General features: G+C 42.8%; 2 protein-coding genes across 8 annotated transcripts; one reads left to right on the top strand and one right to left on the bottom strand.

Moving 5' to 3' along the window:
- The first annotated feature begins 1862 nt into the window (after window positions 1-1862).
- C3H21orf140 (chromosome 3 C21orf140 homolog) lies at window positions 1863-2621 on the top strand. The gene has a single exon (XM_066618860.1). The coding sequence runs from the start codon at window positions 1863-1865 to the stop codon at window positions 2619-2621; it is 759 nt and encodes a 252-aa protein (XP_066474957.1).
- A 5762-nt stretch (window positions 2622-8383) lies between these two features.
- On the bottom strand, window positions 8384-20781 carry SMIM11 (small integral membrane protein 11). 7 transcript variants are annotated; one of them, XM_066622046.1, is made up of 5 exons: window positions 20704-20725; window positions 16831-16912; window positions 15109-15219; window positions 11922-12038; window positions 8384-8604 (listed from the first exon to the last, which is right to left on the bottom strand). In XM_066622046.1, the coding sequence occupies exons 2-4, from the start codon at window positions 16865-16867 to the stop codon at window positions 11935-11937; spliced, it is 252 nt and encodes an 83-aa protein (XP_066478143.1). In that variant the 5' UTR covers window positions 16868-16912; window positions 20704-20725; the 3' UTR covers window positions 8384-8604; window positions 11922-11934. The 7 variants fall into 7 exon arrangements, with proteins under 7 accessions (XP_066478143.1, XP_066478142.1, XP_066478144.1 ...); XM_066622045.1 differs by lacking the exon at window positions 20704-20725 and adding an exon at window positions 17595-17677; XM_066622047.1 differs by lacking the exon at window positions 16831-16912 and having other exon boundaries at window positions 11922-12102; window positions 20704-20781.
- Between the last annotated feature and the right edge of the window lie 307 nt (window positions 20782-21088).

The following is a 21088-nucleotide window of genomic DNA, read 5'->3' as shown; positions in this document are numbered from 1 at the left end:
AGTACCCAGAAACTGTAGCTGATGCAGAACACCAGCCAAGCTGCTACCGGAAGCTTGATTCCTGGAGCGTATCACTCCATATCATCATTGGCTCCCAATTTGTTTCTGGGACCAGTTCATGAAGCGATGATCCTGGAAAGCCCTCAATAGTTTGTGTATGCAATATTTGTAGGACTGCCTCATCTCCATATCAGACTGCCCTATAAAGATGAGAGGATGAGGACTGTAATTTTTTTTACCTTAATAAAAATATTTTAAAAGTGACTCTCATATTATTTGTTTTGCCACTGCTCATTCACTGTACTTTCCCCCTTGTACTTTTTCCTTACTGATCAGTGTACTTCTCACTGAAGCTTTCTCAGTGAAGCGTTAAGTGTGTAACTGGGCTCTATGCTTGATTGTACGCAGCAGCCTGCAATTGTTGCTTGTGAAATGCTACACTTTATAGCTTAGTCACGCTTTTAGTCATTCACTACTTTGACTGGCAGTACTTAAGAGCCAGAGTACTGAGTCACATTACTTTGACAGAAATAAGTCAGCCAGCAAGGCAGATAAGTGGGGTGTAGATCGATACCTGTATGGGCCACTAAGCATAGCTAAGGCAAGGAGGGTGCTGCGGTGAGAGGTGTCTTTTGTGTTTTGTGGGGAAAGATGACGTTTTGAAGACCTCTTCCTGTTGCTGGGTATAGCGCAACTTTGTCCATGCATGGCTAACATGAGAACATTTTTAGCAATGCTGATTTGATGTGACTGATATGTTGGTGGTGTTGCCATGGGCAATGGGGGAGTGGCTAGCAGATTTGTTACAGTTTTCTTCTCTTGCTGCTAAGATGGCATAGGATCCTTGTAGTATAGCTGGTTTACACCAAAAGGTTTGGGAGACTACTTTAAGCAGATCATTTCAAGGCATGTGGTCCTAAAGAAAGAAAGGAAATACTTTGTTTATAAGAACACCATGCTTGGATGGAGTCCTGTGTTGGCAACCTTCAGTCTCGAAAGACTATGGTATCGCGCTCTGATACCACGGTTCTGGAACAGCGTCTAGTGTGGCTGAAAAGGCCGATTCGGGAGTGACAATCCCTTCCACACTGGGAGCAAGTGCAGTCTGTCCCTGGTCTGTCTCCCTGGCTATGGGCCTTCCCTCTTTGCCTCAGACTGCTGGCCAAGTGTCTCTTCAAACTGGGAAAGGCCATGCTGCACAGCCTGCCTCCAAGCGGACTGCTCAGAGGCCAGGGTTTCCCACTTGTTGAGGTCCATCCCTAAGGCCTTCAGATCCCTCTTGCAGATGTCCTTGTATCGCAGCTGTGGTCTACCTGTAGGGCGCTTTCCTTGCACGAGTTCTCCATAGAGGAGATCCTTTGGGATCTGGCTATCATCCATTCTCACAACATGACCAAGCCAACGCAGGCGTCTCTGTTTCAGCAGTGCATACATGCTAGGGATTCCAGCTTGTTCCAGGAGTCCTACATGCTTGTTATCTAGCTGGAGAGGGGGGATTCTGAGAAAGAGGGATAGTCTGAGATTAACAATCAACATAGCAAAGACAGCTTTATTAGAAAAATAAGAGGGGAAACTCTCACATCCCATCCGGCTAGCTCACTAGCTATATTTCCCCCTTCAGATGCAGAATGTTCAACTTCCAATGATTTTAACTAAGCTATACTAGCAATATTCTAGAAAGCAGCCACTGGTGTTGGTGGGACCATAGGACCACTTTGCTTGGCACCAAAAAATGAGACTGCATTGTTGAACTTTGGTTTTGTTTTGTTCATATTGAATAATATGAAGTCCATTGTGAGATCATCAGTGCCTGCACATCATCAGAACTTCATGGGCACTTCAGTGTTACTTGAAGGTTCAAGATGTATCGAATTGTAAATCCCCTTTTAAAGCACATCATGCACCGGAGTTATATTGATGCTACTTCAAGGAAACAATGTCTCCAGTATTTAAAAACCAGGAGAACTCTACAACTGAAGGGCTACACTACCATCTTTTTAGGTGAAACTGACCTTTCAGAAAGTTTGATAACAGGGGAGAAAGTTCCTCATGAAGAAAGTCATACCTGGCCAGTATGGACCATTGTACATGCTGGGAACAGTGAAGGGTGGGTGCCTTGGAGGTACAGAGTCTTTCTCAAGGACGACTTGCCTGTAGGACAGCAGGAAGATGTCTTCCAAGAATTCTGTGACTTCCTGTCCATCACCTATGGGAAATGCACCATTGTGGCCAGGGAGAAAAGACAGCCAAGAGCAAAGAATGAAGGGTCCAGTCAGGAGGAGGAAAGAAGTGAGCCTCAGATTCCGTCTCTCCTGTATTTATCCAGCATCAAGTGCTGCCCCGAGATTGCCAAGGGAACAGGTCATGAGCTGCTCTCAGTGCCTTTTCCCTACAACTACCTGCACCCTATGGACGCTGCCTGGTCATCTCTGAAATGGTTCATCCTCAACAACAGAAAAGAGTTTTCTCTGCGGTCCTTGGAGAGGACCTACTCATACCAGTGCATCCTGTTCAGTGACTTGATTGAAAAAGGACTAGAGAAGATGAGTCCGAGTAAGTGGAAAGTGGCAGTTAGCAAAGTGCAGAGGTGGGAAAACTACTATCTGGACAAGTTTTCCTAAGGACTTCTCAGGCCATTGCTCAAAAGTTTGGAAGTTGGCTAGTCCCTGTTGCTAAATCTACAGGGATATCCACCTTCTACATCATCAGTCTTTTCCATCAGCAGTAAAAATAAAAGGAACTGTTAATATATTATCTTCCTGGAATATGTTACAAGGTTTGTAAATGCCATTTAAGATCCAGCAGTGAGCAGGTTACTGCCATTGTGATGCTAGGCACCCTATATTATAATTTCTGATATTAATCAACGGTTGCTGAATTGACCTATTATATGTACATCTCTCATCCTACTAATTAATTATGATTATCAAAGTCAATATTAACGAGGCATTGTTGCAGAAGAATCCTTTTGTACTCGGACATACTGTACTGTAATCAGGTGGTACAGATGGCTATGCAAAAGACATTGCGAATCTAGGGAGGGGCTGTTGCAAAAACACAGCAGCTCGCCTGCTGATAGGAGTCCTGCAATTTTATCAGGTTGGGTCAAGGTGGAAAGAGACCACAGCTCAGTGACAGAACTCTTGCTTCACATTGGGAAGGTCTCAGGCTCTGATTTACGCTGGATGCAGCCAGTGTAGCCAGTGAAGTGTAGGTGGAATGTGATTCATATGTCCCAGCCGGACCTGCACCACAGCTGCAGCCTTCTGCACTAATTGCAGCTTCCAAACTGCCTTCAAAGATAGCCCCATAGTGGTACATTGCAGGACTCTTAGTATCTAGTAGCTTTAAAATTACAGATGGGGCCTCATTAACCCATGCTAACTGGTTAAGAGGCACTTTTTCAAGTGGGTGCTCCTCTTTTATTTAGCAGGGGGAGAGTAACTGGCCCACCTCACCCCAGCAGTGTCTTTTCTAGTGGCTGTCTGCTGGTGTTGCATCTTTTTAGATTGTGTACCCTTTTGGGGCAGGGAGCCATTAGATATTTGATTTTCTCTGTAAACCGCTTTGTGAACTTTTTGTTGAAAAGCGGTATATAAATACTGTTGTTGTTGTTGTTATCCACAGGGATTTGTTCTCAGACCCCTGGGGATACCAAACATTGCAGATAATGAAATGCATGGTTTTCACACCTTTAAGCCCTTCGGAGGTGACAGGAGCTGTACTCCAATTGCCTCCAGAAGGCTTTCTGAAGCCCACAGAGGGTGTGCACCTCTGCCCGTGGCCTCTGCAGGCTTCAGAATAGCCTTCACCCCCACCCCCACCCCAAAAAAAACACTACTTCTGTTTTTTATGACACATATTGCAAATGTTTTTATGCCATATAAGGCATTCTGAGGCCCAGGGAAGCCAGAAAACCAGAAGTAGTGTTTTTTTATAAGCCGGAACAGCCATTCTGAAGCCCACGAAGACTGCGGGCGGATGTGCACAGCCTCTGAAGGCTTCAAAAAGTCCTCCAGAGGTGAGTGGAGCACAGCACCAGCCGCCTCCTGAGGGCTCAGGTTGGGCCAAGTCTGGGTCAACGTGGGTCCAGGGAACCATGTTGGGCCAGATCTGCGGATACACAATCTCTGGACTTGGAGGCCTCATCTGTATGTACCATATAGCGGTGATGTCCCTGTGCCTAAGGTACTTCATCACATGCATTAATAAGGATAATTAATTTCTCCTCCATCATAACATAGGGTGCATGTGTTTATTAACTTTGCTTAAAAAAAAAGTAGGTTATACATAAATGCAGTAAATGCAAACTTATGGTACATGGTAAGCCAGACTTCTTTTCCCCAAGTTCACATTTTGAGTGTGATTCTGGATCTCAGAGAGATAATTAATTAAGGGCAGGGGTTGCTTTTTAATTATGCATGCATGTAACATGTTGTGTTTTCGTCTAGCTTGCAGTATAGATTTTGATATTGAAAATGTGTTTTCCTCACTAGAAAAACAATCCTATTGATTTTAATGGGGTAACCTCAAAGATGAGTCTGCTGCTCACAAAACTTTACAGAAGTTACGCATTACAAAGGCATTTATTACCTGTACACAGGAAATATTCTTCAGTATTTATAGTACTGACCATTATAACTTATCTTTTCCTGCTTGTATAATTCCATGAATAAAACTTGGCTGAAATGAACTAATGGCTTGCTTCAGGATTTATTCAGAACACTAAAAATGTATTTGCTGCATTCATAGATTCTGAGCAACTTTTGGCCCACATATTATTTCTTGTTTATATTTTCAACTGTGCTGCAAACTATCATTTGCATGGTAGTTTAATTTTTCCCCATTTCTACTTTACTATTACAATTATTACTTGCCATATACATTTTGGAAGGTAAATTTCTTGCCTCCACACACACACACACACACACACACACACACACACACACACACACACACAAACAGGAGACTTAGTACAAAAGCCTCCTATTTTTCTCCCTCCCCCCCCCCCAAATCTGATGCCACATAACGCTGTTTGACTGGGTGTTCACTGGATGCGTTTAGTTTTACCATATGCAGTGTCAATGTCATATGTCACATGAGTGCGGTGCCCACGCAGTTCAAAATGGTGGACATTTCAGACATCATATAAAACAAAGGACCATGATTGAATTATTCACTGCAGAAGAAATCAGTCCAACTGAGAGCCATACTCAACTCCAAAACGTGTATGGTGCCATTCCATTGACTGTCTCTTTGTCTCAGGGTCATAATGCTGGGCCTAGGTTTCACCTCCTGTGATGATGCATGACGGAAAATTTCACTCCTTGTTTTTATAGCATTCCAAACATTCCAAAGAGATTACTTTCTGGGCTTTGTTGGCTTGTCTGTCAGCATTTTCGGGACCCGCCAGGCACAAACCTTTCTGTAGTCAAGCTCCTTAATGATGGTCTTCACAGCTGGTTTTCAGATGCTTACTGTATCAGAGTTCATGTGTTGTGTTGTGACAGTTCTCTTTGATGAGTTGATTTGACTCTTGTTTTCTTCTGTCACTGCTTGGCCACTCAGAGGCTTGTCAATGATGTTTATTTCTCCACTCTTGAAGCATCTCACCCAACGTCTGACATACCAATGTCAAAGCTATTGTCACCATACACATTTTGGAGTTGAGAATGGATCTCAATTGTACTGATTTCTTCTGCATTGAGGACTCCAATCATGATCCCTTGTTTTATATTATGTCTGAAATGTCCATTTTGAACTGCTCTTGCACCGCACTCACGTGTCATATCACATTGCCATTGAGTATGGAGAAACTAGACACATCTAGTGACCACCCTGTCAAACTCACATTATAGGGTGCCAGATTAGAAATTTAAAGAAAATAGGAGGCATTACTTTCATATCAATTTTTGTATTTCTGGAACAGGGATATGGGAAAATGTCTTGCACCCATTGCCCCTGGGTCCTTAGCAAAAGATTCTCCAAAGGCTTCCAGGGGTATCAGTGCACACAGTATCACACCAGATCAAGAAATTAGCAACTTGAGCAACCCATAGAGATGATTGGTGTGTACTATAAAAATATAGATCCAGTTCTAATTATTTCAGGTCGTGACCCACTGTTTGGGAACCACTGGCCTAGTACATGCCTTTGTCCCAGTTCTCCAGCAACCTGGTTGCTGGTACTTGCCAGGTTGGCAGACAGCAACTCTATAGCTTTGCCGCGGAAGCTCCGTTGATGTTAATGAGATATCAGTAAACAGTAAACATGTTTACTAATAAGTAAATCCTATTAATATTAATAGGACGTTACAGTTGATTGAGATGTTTACTGAGATACCGATCAGAATAATCCAGATGTGACTGGATCTCACAAGACCATCATTATTTTGAATGCAACTCCATGCAGAGGTGTTATCTAATATGGGTACCTGAGTGTTCTATTTCTGAGATCCAAAGGAGTGGAATGTACATCCCTTGCACAAACGGAAACATTCCATGTAATAACATGTGCAATACTCCCCCATAACAGAATTTGGGTTTATGGCCACACCAGTGCCACTCCCCACATAAACATATGGAGTAAAATACAAAGCCTGATAATAACCCACATTGCTTGGAGATATTCCATTCAAGACCATGCTGCACATTCCTCTTTTGGACTCTGCAGTGAGGTTGCCCCTGTTCTTGCAGAACTCCTCTGTTCTCACTGAAGCACCAGGTATGTGTCTTTTGATTCAGGGCTAATGCCAGCAGAACATTATGCCCAAATCATTTGTCCTTTTTCTCCATAAAAAAGTCATACAAAGTGCAAAATTTTCCATAAGTGACTACAGCTTATGCTGAAGCACTATCTGGGCCCTAAAGACATGGCATCAACTTTGTGACAGCCCAACATCAAAGTTAAAATAAGTCTAGTCAGACAAAGCAAAGATTCTAAGAGGCCCCTAACAGCGCAAGACCCCACTTTGCCTACATCCTTGTCTTGCTGCCCAATCCCACTCACTACCATTACCAACGACACAGCGTTGCTGAAGGAGCATGTGTTGCATCCAATGGCAGAGGGGGCAATCAGGAAGCCGGTGAGCGATTAGTAACAAATATTTTCTCAACTATGTCTTTGCCATGGAAGCTGCATTGATGCAAATGGGATTTACTTAGTAATCCTAATTGGGTCTCCGCAGACCTATGCCACCTCTATAGCTGGCTTAAGTCCAAGAAGAGAAAAGGAATGAAACAGTTTCAATGAGAGGGGATAGGATCCTGGTGCATGCTATTACTACCAAGATCCACACCCCTCTGTCCCGCCCTGCTCTCCCCTTGCAAGCCCCCCCCCCACCAACTTACTGGCACTGGAGGAGCCTTTGGGAGTCACTGCCACATGAACTACACCTCTTGTTTAATTGCGGCTGCAGTCTGAAAGCACGCAACAGCAGCCAGGCTTTCACACAGCCCTCAAGCCCTAAACTTGAGTTCTAGCAGCGTAAGACCCCAATAAGACTGGGGCCTTAGCTTTGGTAGTTGCAGCAACTAACCCTCTTAGCAGGCTCTAAACAACTGCCAACTCCCTTATTTGATGGGGGAGGGGGATTATCACAAGTGGCCTGTGATTCTTAACAAGATTCATCACAAGATGAATCTTAACAAGATTCATCACAATGTTAACAAGGAAGAAAGCCTTTCCAAGGCTTACTCCAAAGCATTCAAAGCTGCAGTCCATTATATTTCTCAATAATGAGCAAGACTAGCCAATCTTGCCAGTGAGAAGTTTGCCAAATTTCCACAGGATGGCAGTATAGGATATAATAGAAAATGTTTCGCTTGATCTTAGTCAAAAGGCCAAGATGCCATGTGAACCAAAAAGGGCCAGAGCTGCTATTGCAAGACTAATCAAACCTTTAAAAGAGGTGAGGGGTCAGGTCTCCCAAATCACAATTGAGACAAAATAAATGGTCCACCAGAGATCAATAATATGCTCAGGAAAATAATACAGGGAGTGAGAGAATGCGTTCTGGTCAATGAAGATCGACATAAGAACAGTGGACACAGGGGCAGAACAGAACACGGAAGCCAGTTCAGATTTGTCCCTATCAATTGTGCTTACCCTTCCATAGGAGGCTAATGAAGCCAATTAATCACAATCATGACTAGTTATGTTCCATTGCTTTGAAGGGGTCTTATTCACAGCCAGCTTTGGCTAAAGTGAGGCTTACAGAAATTAACTGGAGAAAGGGGAGAATTTAGCACGTTTGAATGAACTTACAAATGAACATGTTTTAGAGGAAAATATGTGGTTTGTTTAATTATGAAATATTTTGATGGCTTTTTTTTTTAATCCATTGCAACCTTTTGCATAGAATTTCCATCACAAGACAATAAAATACATTTTACAAAGGGAGCTTTTACTGTATAAATACCCTAACAGAATAGTCTTATTATGTGTGTACAAAAAACAAATCAGCATTCTGTTAAAATAAATATTCCTCTTGGGACTTTATTTGCTTGGCACACTTTTCAGATTCTGTGAAGTCTTCAACTCTACCAGGAAAGGAACATCTATGTACACTTCTGGTCACCATACCTCAAAAAGGATATTGTAGAGCTGGAAAAGATGTAAAAAAGCATAGGCAAAATTATCAGAAAGCTTTTGCATTCCTTACAAAATAAAGTCATATTTCGGGCTTTTTTTATCTCAAGAAAAAGGCCCATAATTGCCCCATAACTATCCAATTACATCACGGAGGGGTTTTCTCCCTCTCTCACTATAACAGGAACCAAAGGTCATCCAGGGAAAATGATGGATGGGAGATTTATGATGGATAAAAGGAAGTATTCTTAATGCAGAGTATAATGAGTCAGTGGAAATCACTGCCACAAGATATGGTGATGGCCACTAGCTTGGATGACTTTAAAAGGGGCTTGGACAAACTAATGGAAGACAGTTCTAGCAATGGCTACTAGTCATGTATGCGCTATGTATGTTGTTATGCGCTACCTCCAGGTTCAGTGGCAGTAAGCCTCTAAATACCACTTGCGGGGGACTAATGGCAGGAGAGAAAAATGACTCTCTTTTGCTTGTGGGCCTCCCAGACTACTGGGACCACTGTGGGAAACATAATGCTGGATTAGATGGACGTGTGGCCTGATCCAGCCAGGCTTTTCTCATGTACATCACACAGACCAGCACACAGACCAGAATGGTTATTTTTGCAGTAGCTGATTAAAAACCTCAAGTCTCCAAAAGGGAAAGTTCTTCACCTTTGATTCCACAGGGCATGAGTGGGTAGGATTCCTTATACCAAAGCTCCTCATGCTATTCTTCCCAAAGCGTCCTCCCTGCACATATCACAGTAATGTTCATTGCACTGGGTTGGATCGAATAGTTATTTTCCTTAGACAGAAGAACACTTTCCTTTGGAGGGAAAAACTTTTGTAACCATGGGCACGACCCTTAATTAGAAATCCTCGGCTAAGAAAACAGTGGGAACCACTTCTCCCCTGACTCACCACTGCCTAAGTGAGGCTCAGCAAGGTAAGTATCCTTCAGTGCAGTGTTGATGACATTTCTGAGCAGGGTAACAGCATAAGTATGTGCCTCTTATGCCATATTTCTAAGGGATTTTTAAAGTAGCATAAATATTTTTGATACCAGTTCCCATAGTGACCAACAAAGCATAAATCAGAACACTCTGGCACCACCACAAATCCTACACAACTGAAATACAGATTAAGCTCACAGAAAGATTTAAGAATCACAACTAGAGAAAGGGAATGGGTATATTCATATTTTTCCAGTGATATTTTTGTCAATAATGCAAACTCACAGGAATGCATCTGAATGTATTAAATAAGTTAACACTAAACAAAGATGTTTGCAGAGTTTAAGAGATGACAGGGCTGTTTCTCAAGCTACAACAATCCCAGGAAGTACTTTTACTCAAGGAATAATTTGACTCCTTCAAAATAATTTGAATTTTGTGTGCCAAATTAGAATTCCAAAATGTCATAAGAGACCTTTGTCAATCAAATCAAGCCTTTGCTCTAATTGCAGTAGAGGAGTCCCATATCTCTGTGAGATCTATATCCAAGCACCACAGAAAGCTTTGAGTATTACTAGAAGCTAAGGTTTACTAAGACAGACACTTCTGGTAGAAAAACTGAGCCTGCCCAACAACCCAAGGCCAGGGAACCTCCAGCTCATTTGTGCACATGCGCCAACAGAACCATCTTGAAGACAGGTGCCTTGGAAATCAGAAGCCTCAGAATCTCGTGCAAATTACCTGGGGAAGCTTCAGGAGATGGAAATGCCCAAGAGAAAAACTCTCCTTACCAAGTGTAAAACTATGTCAGATTAGCTATGCCTAGCTAATTAGATTGCAGAGCTTCTGTGTGCCTCTTTGTGTTAAAAAGCACCAAGATGTTCTTCCAGTCTTTCCTACAGGATATAATAATGTGACCATATCCTAAGCTATTTACTTTGAAGGTTCCTTTGGTGTACAGGAAAATGTAGCACGCAGGCAACCACCTTGGAGAGCTGGGGTGATTTCACCCAAAGACTTCCCTTTAACCCTCCTATATTTACTTATCCTGTGTCCTGACCTGTCAGGATGCCCACAGAAATCCACTATGAATTCCTAGCTTTCAGAGCCTGACCTTGCCTGCTTCCTCTTCTTCTTCACAGTGCAATGCTGTGCCTGTGTCTGCGACACTCACTCACGCAAAGTGACAACTCCTCAAACCCCAAGCTGCAACTCTGAGCTGCCTCAGAGCTGAAATCACTTTGAATGGAAACACCTGGAATGCTTGAGCTGAAATCGCAGAGTGTAATCACAAGATCTTGAAGCAAGGCCAACCTTTCTTGAGCTGAAGTATGGCCACGTTCCAGACAGCCCTCTCCCTGATCCTGCTGTTTGGGCCTTGAACCTATGCCAGTCTCGACTTATAACTTCATGCCTGGGACCTGCAGAAGGCTACAGGTTTCAGTCACCAGCATCTTTAGATAGGGTACAGAAAAACCCCTGTATGAAACCCTTGAAGAGCAGCTGCTAGCCTTTGTTGACAATACAGAGCTACATGGACCAAGGTTCTGACTCAATGTAATGCAGCTTTCTGAAGGTCATGCTGACTTTTCCCTGTGAAGAGTTCCAGAACAGGGAAAAGCTGTAACAGCTGTAACCCATACAGCTCCCCTATCCACTCTGTTCTGCTTCCCTCTCCCTCAGATGTTTGTAGCAGTAAGCACTTCCTGATCAGAGCATAACAATAAGAATTACAAATGCTGACCATGGGAATTATGTACTCTTTTCATACATAAAACTTTTTCTCATTGGAGAAATGCTTGACTCTCTGTTGACCTTGAGTCAACAAGCTTGAGTCAACAAGCTCTTCAGGGTACCTTAGGGCACCTGATCCCATGCAAATTGTACAATCATATGCATGTCGACTCAGAAGTAAGTCCCACTGTTTTCAAAGGGCCTTGCGCTCAAGAAAGTGTGCGCCGGATTGTAACCCAAGTCTCTCACAACTGCTAGACTTGGTGTAATATGGAGTCATTCCCTAGTCTAAATAGAGCTAACCCATCCAAGAAGCATCAGGCAGCAGTCTGGTGGGGCGTGCCCATCTCTGTCTTCCTGCTTGCCTCCACTGTTGCTCTTTCTCCTTCCATTCCCTGGGTTGGAAAAGGAAGAGGGAGATGGAAAGGCAGAGGAAAAGTAGAGGGGAAGAGAGCGCTGAACTAAAGAAGTGGGAGGAGCAGAGCCTGGCACAGCGTTGGGTTGGGGGGCAGCATTTGGCAGGCCACCACAGGAGGTCTTGGGCCGGCCCTGGGTATACAATCCACATGTGTTTAGAGACAGGAGTCCAAAGAAATGTGGTACTACAAGACATTTCCATATGATCAAATTTCCAAACAGATGGTACCTCTTAAGACACATCAGTTTTCTTTCTTCTCATCTTCCCTTCTCAGCTTCTCCTCCTGTTCTTTTTTCATTTTTTCCTCAAGCCTTTTCCGCTGATATATTTTTACACCAGCAAACGCTAAGCAAAGAATTAATGTTTTAGCTGCTAAAATGTACATTAGCAGTGGAAAATTTTCCAACGCCTGAAACAGAAAAAAGATACAAACACCATGTACACATGGTTTTCAACCACACTAATTATAGTACTGCATTAAATGCGGTTTGAGCATTTTTAACATGTGTGGGTCACCTATAATGTTCCAGGTTGCCTTTAAAGTTATTGAACAGGCCTAGATTAGTCATCATGCAAAATATACTATAGGGTTGCGGTTTGAGGACCGTAGTAAGTGCCTGTGTGGGAGTGGGGAAGGCAGTGGGTGCAGGGGGAAGGCAGTGATGCAATCCCCAGGATTGTGTCACTAAGGGGGCACAGGGACTGGCATGCACATCTCCCCCCTGCCCCTTAAGGGAAAAGATTCCAGGGCCCTCAGGCCGGGGCATTGCGATGCCCCAGTTTGAGAAGCCCTGCTATGGGGTAAAGCTTCAGGCAACCTTGAGTCTCAATAGTGGTATACAGGTGGGGCTTCCAAATCCATGGATTTTTCATGTGCGGATCTGGTTCTACGTGGGTTCTCCTGACCCATGTGGAGCCAGACTTGGCCCATCCTGAGCCTTCCAGAGGCAGGACAGCTTTATAGGGATCCTCAAATAATTACATGTGGGGTCTTGGTATCTACAGGGGATCCATTCTTGGACTCCCCCCCCCCTGCTAAATTTAGCAGATAATTAAATCTGTGATTGGGCCCACCTGAGTCCGCCTGCTGCCTCTGCGGGCTTTGGAATTGCCTTTATGGCAAAAAAAAAAAAAACCTATACAAAGTTCTCCAGGGGCTTCCGCAGGCCTCAGAATGCCTTATATGGCATAAAAACATATTTTCTGGTTTCCCAAGGGAAACTGGAAGTAGCTTTTTATGGCTAAAAAGGCAATTCTGAAGCCCATAGAGGCAGTAGGTGAACACATGCTGCCTCTGAGGGCTTCAGAAAGCCCTCTGGAAGCAAATGGAGCACAGCTCTGGTCGCCTCCGGAGGGCTCAGGTGGGGCCAATCACAGATTTATCTACTAAATTCAGCATTCGTGGGGGGTGTGTGTCCAAGAATGGATCTCCCACGGATACCAAGACACCACCTGTAATTATTTGAGGATCCCTTTAAAGTTGTCCACGATACATAATATTATGGTGGCTGCCTCCTTAACAAAGTTCACATTATAACTTTAAGTGTGCCCTTGTTATAAGTTCTAAGAAAATGCATTGGTAGCTTCCCTAGAGTGGTGAAAAGAACAACTGTGCTTTCCACTGGTTTAGGAATTTGGGACAAGAGCAGGGACCCCACTCCTCTCAGTGTGTTCACATTATTGTGCTGTATGAGTGCAGGTAAAGAGGGAACAATATATGAGTTACAAACAGGATTAATTTTAGGGCTCCATACCTTGGCAGTTAAATGCTGCCAAGAAAACATTGCTAAGATTTCACCCCTTGGACACCCTAGAGGCTACATAGATTAGCTGAACAATGAGTACCAAGAACATTCATCACATTCTTGAGCGCCTTTTTCTTCAGCTGTTGATGCATCACTTCTCTCCTTGTCAAATGATGATGAAGAGAAAGGGGCTTAATCCTGCAAGTAACAGTTCATGCAAATAGTCTAGTATGTAATGAGCAGTGTTAGACTGAAGGAGCTGCTTAGAAAAAATTGCAGAAGCTATTTCTTTGAGGGGGAAAAAGGTGCTCTTCTCACAGTAGTAAATGCTGTATTCGTCCATGAATAGATCCTCTAGAGTTAGACTTTTAATGTAGACAGCTTTTTCAACAAGCACACACTATCTTTTTCAACATCAGCACCATCTTTTATTTGAAGCTCATTAAGTGCTGGCTGCACCAGCACTGGAAAATTGGATAGGATTGGGCCTTCCATGTACTACAAATAAAAAGTACTATAAATTCATATCCACATTCACACTACACACTAGAATCTAGATGCTGTAGTGGTTTGTTACAATCAAGTCCCCTACAGGACTATATTCAAAAAACATCCTCTTAAAAAAGAAGCAGCAGCAACAACCTGTATAGGCATATCAAATAGTGTTGTACAATACTTAGGCAGGGCCAGATTAAACTATGATGGGTCATGAACTATGTCAAACCTAAGAGACCCCACTCCACACCATTACCAAAAATAGTTTTTTATTCCAATAGAAAGGACAAAGAAAATAGACATGTTAAAGATTTATATCTGTGTATATTTATATATCCATAGGTGAAAGTGCAATGTAAAGCACTTATACAGCATTAAGTCATTAGATTATGAAGTACTTTCAAGTTAAAATACTTCATTTTCTTTATGATTTCTTAATATATATAAAAATTTCAGTTTATCATTTGAGGCCATAAGAAAAGACTTTGCTTCTAAAACAGACTATATACAAATGGAAACTTTTGGATTTAGTGATCCCTTGTAACGCAAGGCCCTACTGTAGCATACTTAGCTCATGCATAAATCCAGACAGTGTTTTTCTTATTCTGAAAGGGCAAAAGTGAAGCCAATATTCTTCTTGTTTATTTTGCTAGCTTTAGCAATCTGCTGTAATGAAGCAACTACAACATCTTATAATTCATTGTTTTGAGTTGTAATCTGCTACAATTCAAAAGTGTTTTCTTTTCCAATGGCAAGGCTACGCTCACGGTGCACCAAACCTAGTCACAAGTAATAACTTATCTGCCCAATATCAGTATTAAGAAAGGGTGACCTAATGGAAAGACATGGGTTCAAGACCAGACAGCCTGAGGGGTTGTTTATCTAGTGAGATATATTATCATCTACTGGCAAAAGAGAGTCAAGATAAAAGTCAGGCAGTTCTATTGAAAGAACTCTTGCGCAGAAGAGAAAAAAAGCAACAAGGCAAAGCAATGAATTTATATGGTAGAAAAATGCAACTGTCAACCTCCTCCAGGCATGCACAGCTATTGTTAGTCAAAATTGGGTTGGTCATTACCAAAGGCATTCACGCAGGATAAACTGAACTATTTCAGGTCAACTCTTTTGGCCTGGAAATTGAAATGCAAGCTTTTTTCAAATTATAGTGTTCTCACCTTCCAGTTTAGCAGCATCTTGATTCAGTGGCAATGTCAAGAGCTGCACCTCAGGCTGAGCAAAACTACGTTGGTCAGATCTGTAAGAAACAGGTAAGACCAAAAAGCCACCTGAAAAAAAGAAATTGAAATATACTCAGATAGTCAGATGTAGCTCAGATATATAAGAAATTACTAGGCACAGAATAGTCAACCAGTCTGGTTCAACAGTTATTAATACAAGCCTTACACATAAGTATATTTATGTAGGCTTCTTATGTAAATATATACAGAAGACATTCAGGGCTCTGACTACTTGGACAGATACAGAATCTTCAAGAAAGCTCTTACAGCAACTGACAGGAAGATGGTTTGCCTCTGAATGACAGGAACAGCAGCCAGTCAGAATGCAGCCAGCAGCAGAGAATTTACAGCTCTGGGACAGGTGCTAATGTTTCACTGGGAGGTGGCGATATTGCTTTCCACTTCCTGAACATTCCAGCAGCCACTCCGTCCCAAAATTCAACTCTGCTGTATATACATGCACATCCACTAAAGTTAGTTGGGCCATTGAAAGCAAGGAGACAAGTGGCAACTAACATTATGTTGGCTTCAGTTGGAAGTAGTCTTGACTCACTGTAGCTGAACTGGGGTTATGGTATGTAGCACTCTCATTAAAAGCTTGCCCATTTTTCCTAGCTGGGGTCCCAATCCTATCTAATTTTCCAGTGCCAGTGCAGCTGTGCCAATGGGGCATGCACTGCATCCTGCGGGGGGGGGGCAGTCACAGAGACCCCCTCAAGGTAAGGGAACATTTGTTCCTTTACCTCAGGACTGCACTGTGGCTGCACCAGTGCTGGAAATTTGGAAAGGATTGGGCCCTAAAACTCCTATACGCAATGCAATCTTTGTTTGTGTTCCTTCTCCCTTTTTATAGATTGTGACCCCTTTTGGAGTAGGATGTCATCTTATTCCTTTCAGAAGTAAAACTTTTGAGAACATCTTTATAAAAGGCAGTATATAAATATTATTATTGCTCCCCAAATTATTTTCTTTTTTAAAAGCTATTGCATGTGGAAAGCTGACACGTTTCAGCAAACCATCTCCTACAACATTTCCATGGGCTGCTAATTTACCACATACAGGAGGTTTCTAATGAACAGAAGCATGTGATCCCACAATTGCATATTTAAGTGATATAGTCTGAGAGGGACTGAGGAGATTCCAATGTCTATACAGCAGTTTATTTGAGAGAGAGAACAAACTTTGGCCTCTTCCTTGTGTTTGGCCACATAACAAGTAGTCTGGCCTTTGTCACATTTCCAGACAAGCAGGCCACAAGGGGTCTGGAGGCCAAGAACTGGACTTCTCCTTACCCACCCAACCTTTAGCCAATACCCATCTGCTTTAATGAACAGTCTCAATGTGACTGGCTCCGACAGCAGGGAAGAGAAGCATTTAAAAGGAGCAGAGTTAGAGGTCCAAGGTTAGGGAATCCAAAACCTGTGTTTTGGAGCAGAAGCAAGGGAGTGGCAACAGCACACAGGTATGTTGTTGTCTGAGTGCTTCCAGAGGCATCTGATGGGCCACTGAGATACAAGAAGCTGGAATAGATGGAACCTTGATCTGATCCAGCAAGGCACTTTTGTTCTCTGTTTTTGGTGTGTGGGTGCAAACACACAGAAAATAGTAAAACTGTAGACAGAAAGTTGGTCAGTAGAAGCAACACTCAGTTTCTCTTACTCAAGAACTGGCCCTGTCTGCATTCCAGACTCCACATGTTCCCCCTATCCTGAGCTCAGAAACATCTTCTTGTCAGTCCTTCCTATGCAATAAAATAAGACAGGTTATCTGATTTTCTCTACATTTTCTACAGAGCGGTATTTTAATTGAACTAGGACCAAGGGAGGGTTTACACCTTCTACTCTTCTTTCCTACCTCCACCTAAATCCGAATCACCTATACTTGGAAGTTGCTCTTAGACATCAAGAGAATTTACTCCAATGAAGAGTGCTTCGGATTACAAGTGCAAGTTGAAAAACCAGTACATTTATTCTGAAACCACCTGTCCACATCCGTTTTGAAAATCCACTCTGCAAGGTGACCAGTCATAAGTCATGTCACCAGTCTTCAGTAGCTTCTCTCCCAGTATCCACTTGTCCACATCTGTTTTGAAAATCCACTCTGCAAGGTGACCAGTCATAAGTCATGTCACCAGTCTTCAGTAGCTTCTCTCCCAGTATCCACTTGTCCACATCTGTTTTGAAAATCCACTCTGCAAGGTCACCAGTCATAAGTCTCCCGTAGCTTCTCTCCCAGTATCATACTCATTAGTTTATACTGTTTCTATGTTTTGGTCTTGGTTTGTAAGTGTCAGTTGAGAATTGGTGCAGAAAACAATTTTCTAAAAATGTGCACCCTCCCGATAAGCAAGATTCTCTACTTTATACGTTAATAGAAATATAATGCATTTGCACTGATATCATTGGCTTAACAAGAATGCTTACACACTGTACTTTCAAGGTTATGTTCTCTCTTAAAAGCCCAGGAATCCGTAGGCAGCTGAAGTTTCATATTTGTTTTTGCTCTACAAGTCAGATAAAGTGTAGATACGAGTTAACTTAAACTCTGACATGATTTGCTGTCCTGAAAATGTAAAATCTCTCAACAAAAGAATGATACAGAGAAGGACGCCAAGCTCAGTATCTGGATTTACAAAAGGAGTTATTAGCACCCCACAAAAGTAAGCATTGGGACAATTGAAACAGAACTTATCTTCTAGTTACATACAAATTTCTGAGTCATGAATCAAGAAAGTTAAAACTCAGCGTGACAAACAACACGACGTGTCTAACAAAACACTACATGCATGCATGTAGTGCCAGTGGCTGCTTTAGTCAAAGAAAAAGCAGGTTCAGGACATGGCTGTTTAGAGGAAAGAGGCTATAACCCTTTCCATGGCTCTGTCTCAAGCTGCTGTTCTCCCCATAGAGATCTAAACACGTTTCCTTAAGGTTGCCACGGTTAATGATAACCAACAGTGGTTACAGATACTTTTACTAAAGCTGACACCAGGGGTGATATAACATATATGGTACTCCTCAGTTGCCACTAGTAGTTAAGGATGCTCTCCCCAATTCCTCAGTGGTTGTAACTAATAGCGATAACTACTGTTCACACATTAACTCATAGTAGGAGTTAGCCATTATCAGCATCTAGCACAACCATGCAATTTGCCCCATTCGCCTTACCAGAAGCACTTTGAAGCTACCGTGGTTGAGCCGCTAAGTGACAAATGGCACCACTGTATTGACTCTCCAGCACAGGGCAGTACTTAACTTTAGAGGGGATTACATTATTACTCTTCCTCTTCACAGAAAAAAAAAAAGCAGCAACTACCTCATATTCAGCTCAAAGAACACAAGTGAGGTGGCCATGGGGGGGGGGGGGAGAAGTATGCTTTCCTGTCCAGCAGAAATGAAATAACTACATTCTCACCCAGAACTGGCAGTATCTTCTGTGTAAAGTTATTCCCTGAGAAATCCTACAACAACCTACAATCTTACCAGGACAAACTACAGGTGAAGCCTATTTATCCGCATTAGTTTCGTGACCCAGCGTGATTAACAAAAAACACGTTGTGCTAAATTCCACAGAGTTACGCAAATACACTACAGCCTGACACTTCCAGATGGAAGGAAACTAAGGCAGCTGTTATCAATTCCCTCCCCTCCGTACTCAGCCCTCTGCTGAGTGTGGAGAGGATTGCAGGCTAAATCACATGCTTTGCTTACTGGGAAGGCTTGCTTGTGTCGGTGATTGCCTGCACCATGGGGGGGGGGTTGCTTTTGCCAGTGATGCCAGCGCAGGGCAAAGGTGTGCGTGACTTTCAGTACCCCCACCCCATTTACATTGAGACAAATCCGAAGATAAAAATCTGTGGCTAAATAGGCTGCACCTGTATACAATCTTCCCACAGTAAATCACGTTAAAGTTACATACAGAAAGATGACACTCCTTGGAGCCCAGGCACAGAAATAAGCAACCACAGGGAGGCTGCTCCAAGTGATCAGCAATTTGCATGCAGCAGCATGGAACCAGCTCTTTTCATCACAGCACATGTGTTGTGAAGGTGTGTACAGGATCCTCCTTCCGACAAGCATCCTGCTACATTGATCAGCACCTATGTGGCATGGCAGCATTGAAACAGAGCTAGTGTTGCATGACTGCTTCAGAGACTGAGTGGCAAACCAGGACTTCCCCAGTTCTGCTGTGAAGTCTAAGAAAGTAACCTGAGGATAGGACCAAGTTATCTTACAGGGTTGTTTTAAAGATGACATTAAGAATAATACATGTGAAACACTTTGCACACTCTACAAGTGCTATAGAAACACTAAGTGTGACTGAAACAGCCACGTAGCTGTTTTATCATCTGTATCACCAGGGAGAATCTGAGGCAAGAACTCTTGCCATCCACCTTTTGTTAGGCTAGGCAAAGCCTGGAATGAAAAATTAGATTTAAGACAGCAGAAAGGCAAAAGGCCTCCACAGGCCACAAATGCCCCTCCCACCCTCAGCTTTGCTTATTGAAAGTGAGAGGAAGGCATGACAGAAAAGGGCACTGATCATTAGTGTAGCTAGAGGGGACGCAAAGCACTAAGTTTTGCAGGCAGCCACACTGCAGCTTGCAAGCAGCCCCTCCCCTTCGGAACCATTCCGGGCACTGGGAGCAAAACATGAGGTGCCCTACAAAACTTAGTGCTCTGACCCCCCTTTAGCTACACCACTGGCATTAACACTTCAGGAGAGAAGATGAAGCCTGGAAGTTCAATAGGTTTATTCTTCTTCTGCCCTAAAATGCTCCATGGACCAAAACAAACAACAAACAAAAAGTAACATGTTTGCAACTGCAGCATCAAGGGAGCAGTTTATTCACTTCTCACAGCTTAGAAAAGTAACACAAGCAACAGTGAAATCCAGGGCAAAGCAAGCTTCATTCCTGCATTTGAACAATGCTGCAGGGTCTGGATTGGAAATGATTCAGTCCACTCCATTAGGACTTGGTTGGACTTTTGATGCTCTTTCTCCTTGATAGGATGGTCTAAAAATGTTTCTGAAGTTTCAGTGTGCATCCTTCCCACTTACTGAAAGGTAAGCCCCATGCACAGGAAAGTCAATGGGACTTAACTTCTGATTAAACCCAATTGGCTACACAATATCTAATTCCTTAATGAAAAATTTTAGTGGCTAAAAGGGGGGGGGGAACGATTTCAATCTCTCTCCCCACCCCCGCCACATTAATGTGCATCATTGCTCAGAAGCAAGTCCTCCTGAGTCCCTTACTCTCAGGTAAGCGTGCAGAGGATTGTAGCCCATGCAAAACTGAATGCAAAGCAAAAGGATTGTAAGTAAAACGACTGCAATGCAACAGAAGCATGTTCATGCAAGTAGATATACTGTACAGAAATAGGGCACCAGAACATTTCATGATCCTAATTGCAAACTCACCACACCTCCTAATTGCAAACCATATATGTTCCCCCCCTTCCCTTCTATAAAAAAGCCTTAAAAGTCACTCTTCCCGTGATTTTCAAACCAATGCAAACACTACAGTACCTCCCAGCAAGCAGCAGCCATTAAACACCGGAAAAACTACAACACCCAGAAGCCTTGCTGTTGAAAAACTACAGCCACCACTACTACATGTGGTAAAATGACTGAGAAACCTTTCATCGCAGGCATTAGAGGAGAACATAGCACTGGGCATCGTGGCGTTTGGCATTGTTGCAAGAATGTGGATGAACAAGCGAAAGAAGGGAAAAAATTCTCCCTTTTATTATTAAGAATACTTTTACAGTCTTCTCTTGGGAGTTTATATACCAATGCTAAATATGTCAGATTGAAACCTTAATGGGGGAGGAGGGGGTGGAAGTGAAGAGTTTTTAAATTAAAATGTTGGGTTGGTTGTCCCGGGTCAAAACACCCCAAGTCAGGGATGTGC

This window comes from Tiliqua scincoides, chromosome 3, assembly GCF_035046505.1.
Source record: "Tiliqua scincoides isolate rTilSci1 chromosome 3, rTilSci1.hap2, whole genome shotgun sequence".
NCBI lineage: Eukaryota > Metazoa > Chordata > Lepidosauria > Squamata > Scincidae > Tiliqua > Tiliqua scincoides.
Note: the sequence above shows the minus strand (reverse complement) of the source record. Positions and strands in the feature narration are given on the sequence as shown.

Coding starts and splice junctions, on each gene's coding strand:
- C3H21orf140 (XM_066618860.1), top strand. CDS start 1,863: ATGTATCGAATTGTAAATCCCCTTTTAAAGCACATCATGCACCGGAGT.
- SMIM11 (XM_066622044.1), bottom strand. CDS start 17,661: ATGAAACTTCAGCTGCCTACGGATTCCTGGGCTTTTAAGAGAGAACAT. Junction 15,220..17,594: donor TAACCTTGAAAGTACAGTGT/GTAAGCATTCTT, acceptor TCTTTTTTTCAG/GTGGCTTTTTGGTCTTACCT. Junction 12,039..15,108: donor AGATGCTGCTAAACTGGAAG/GTGAGAACACTA, acceptor TTCTTTGCTTAG/CGTTTGCTGGTGTAAAAATA.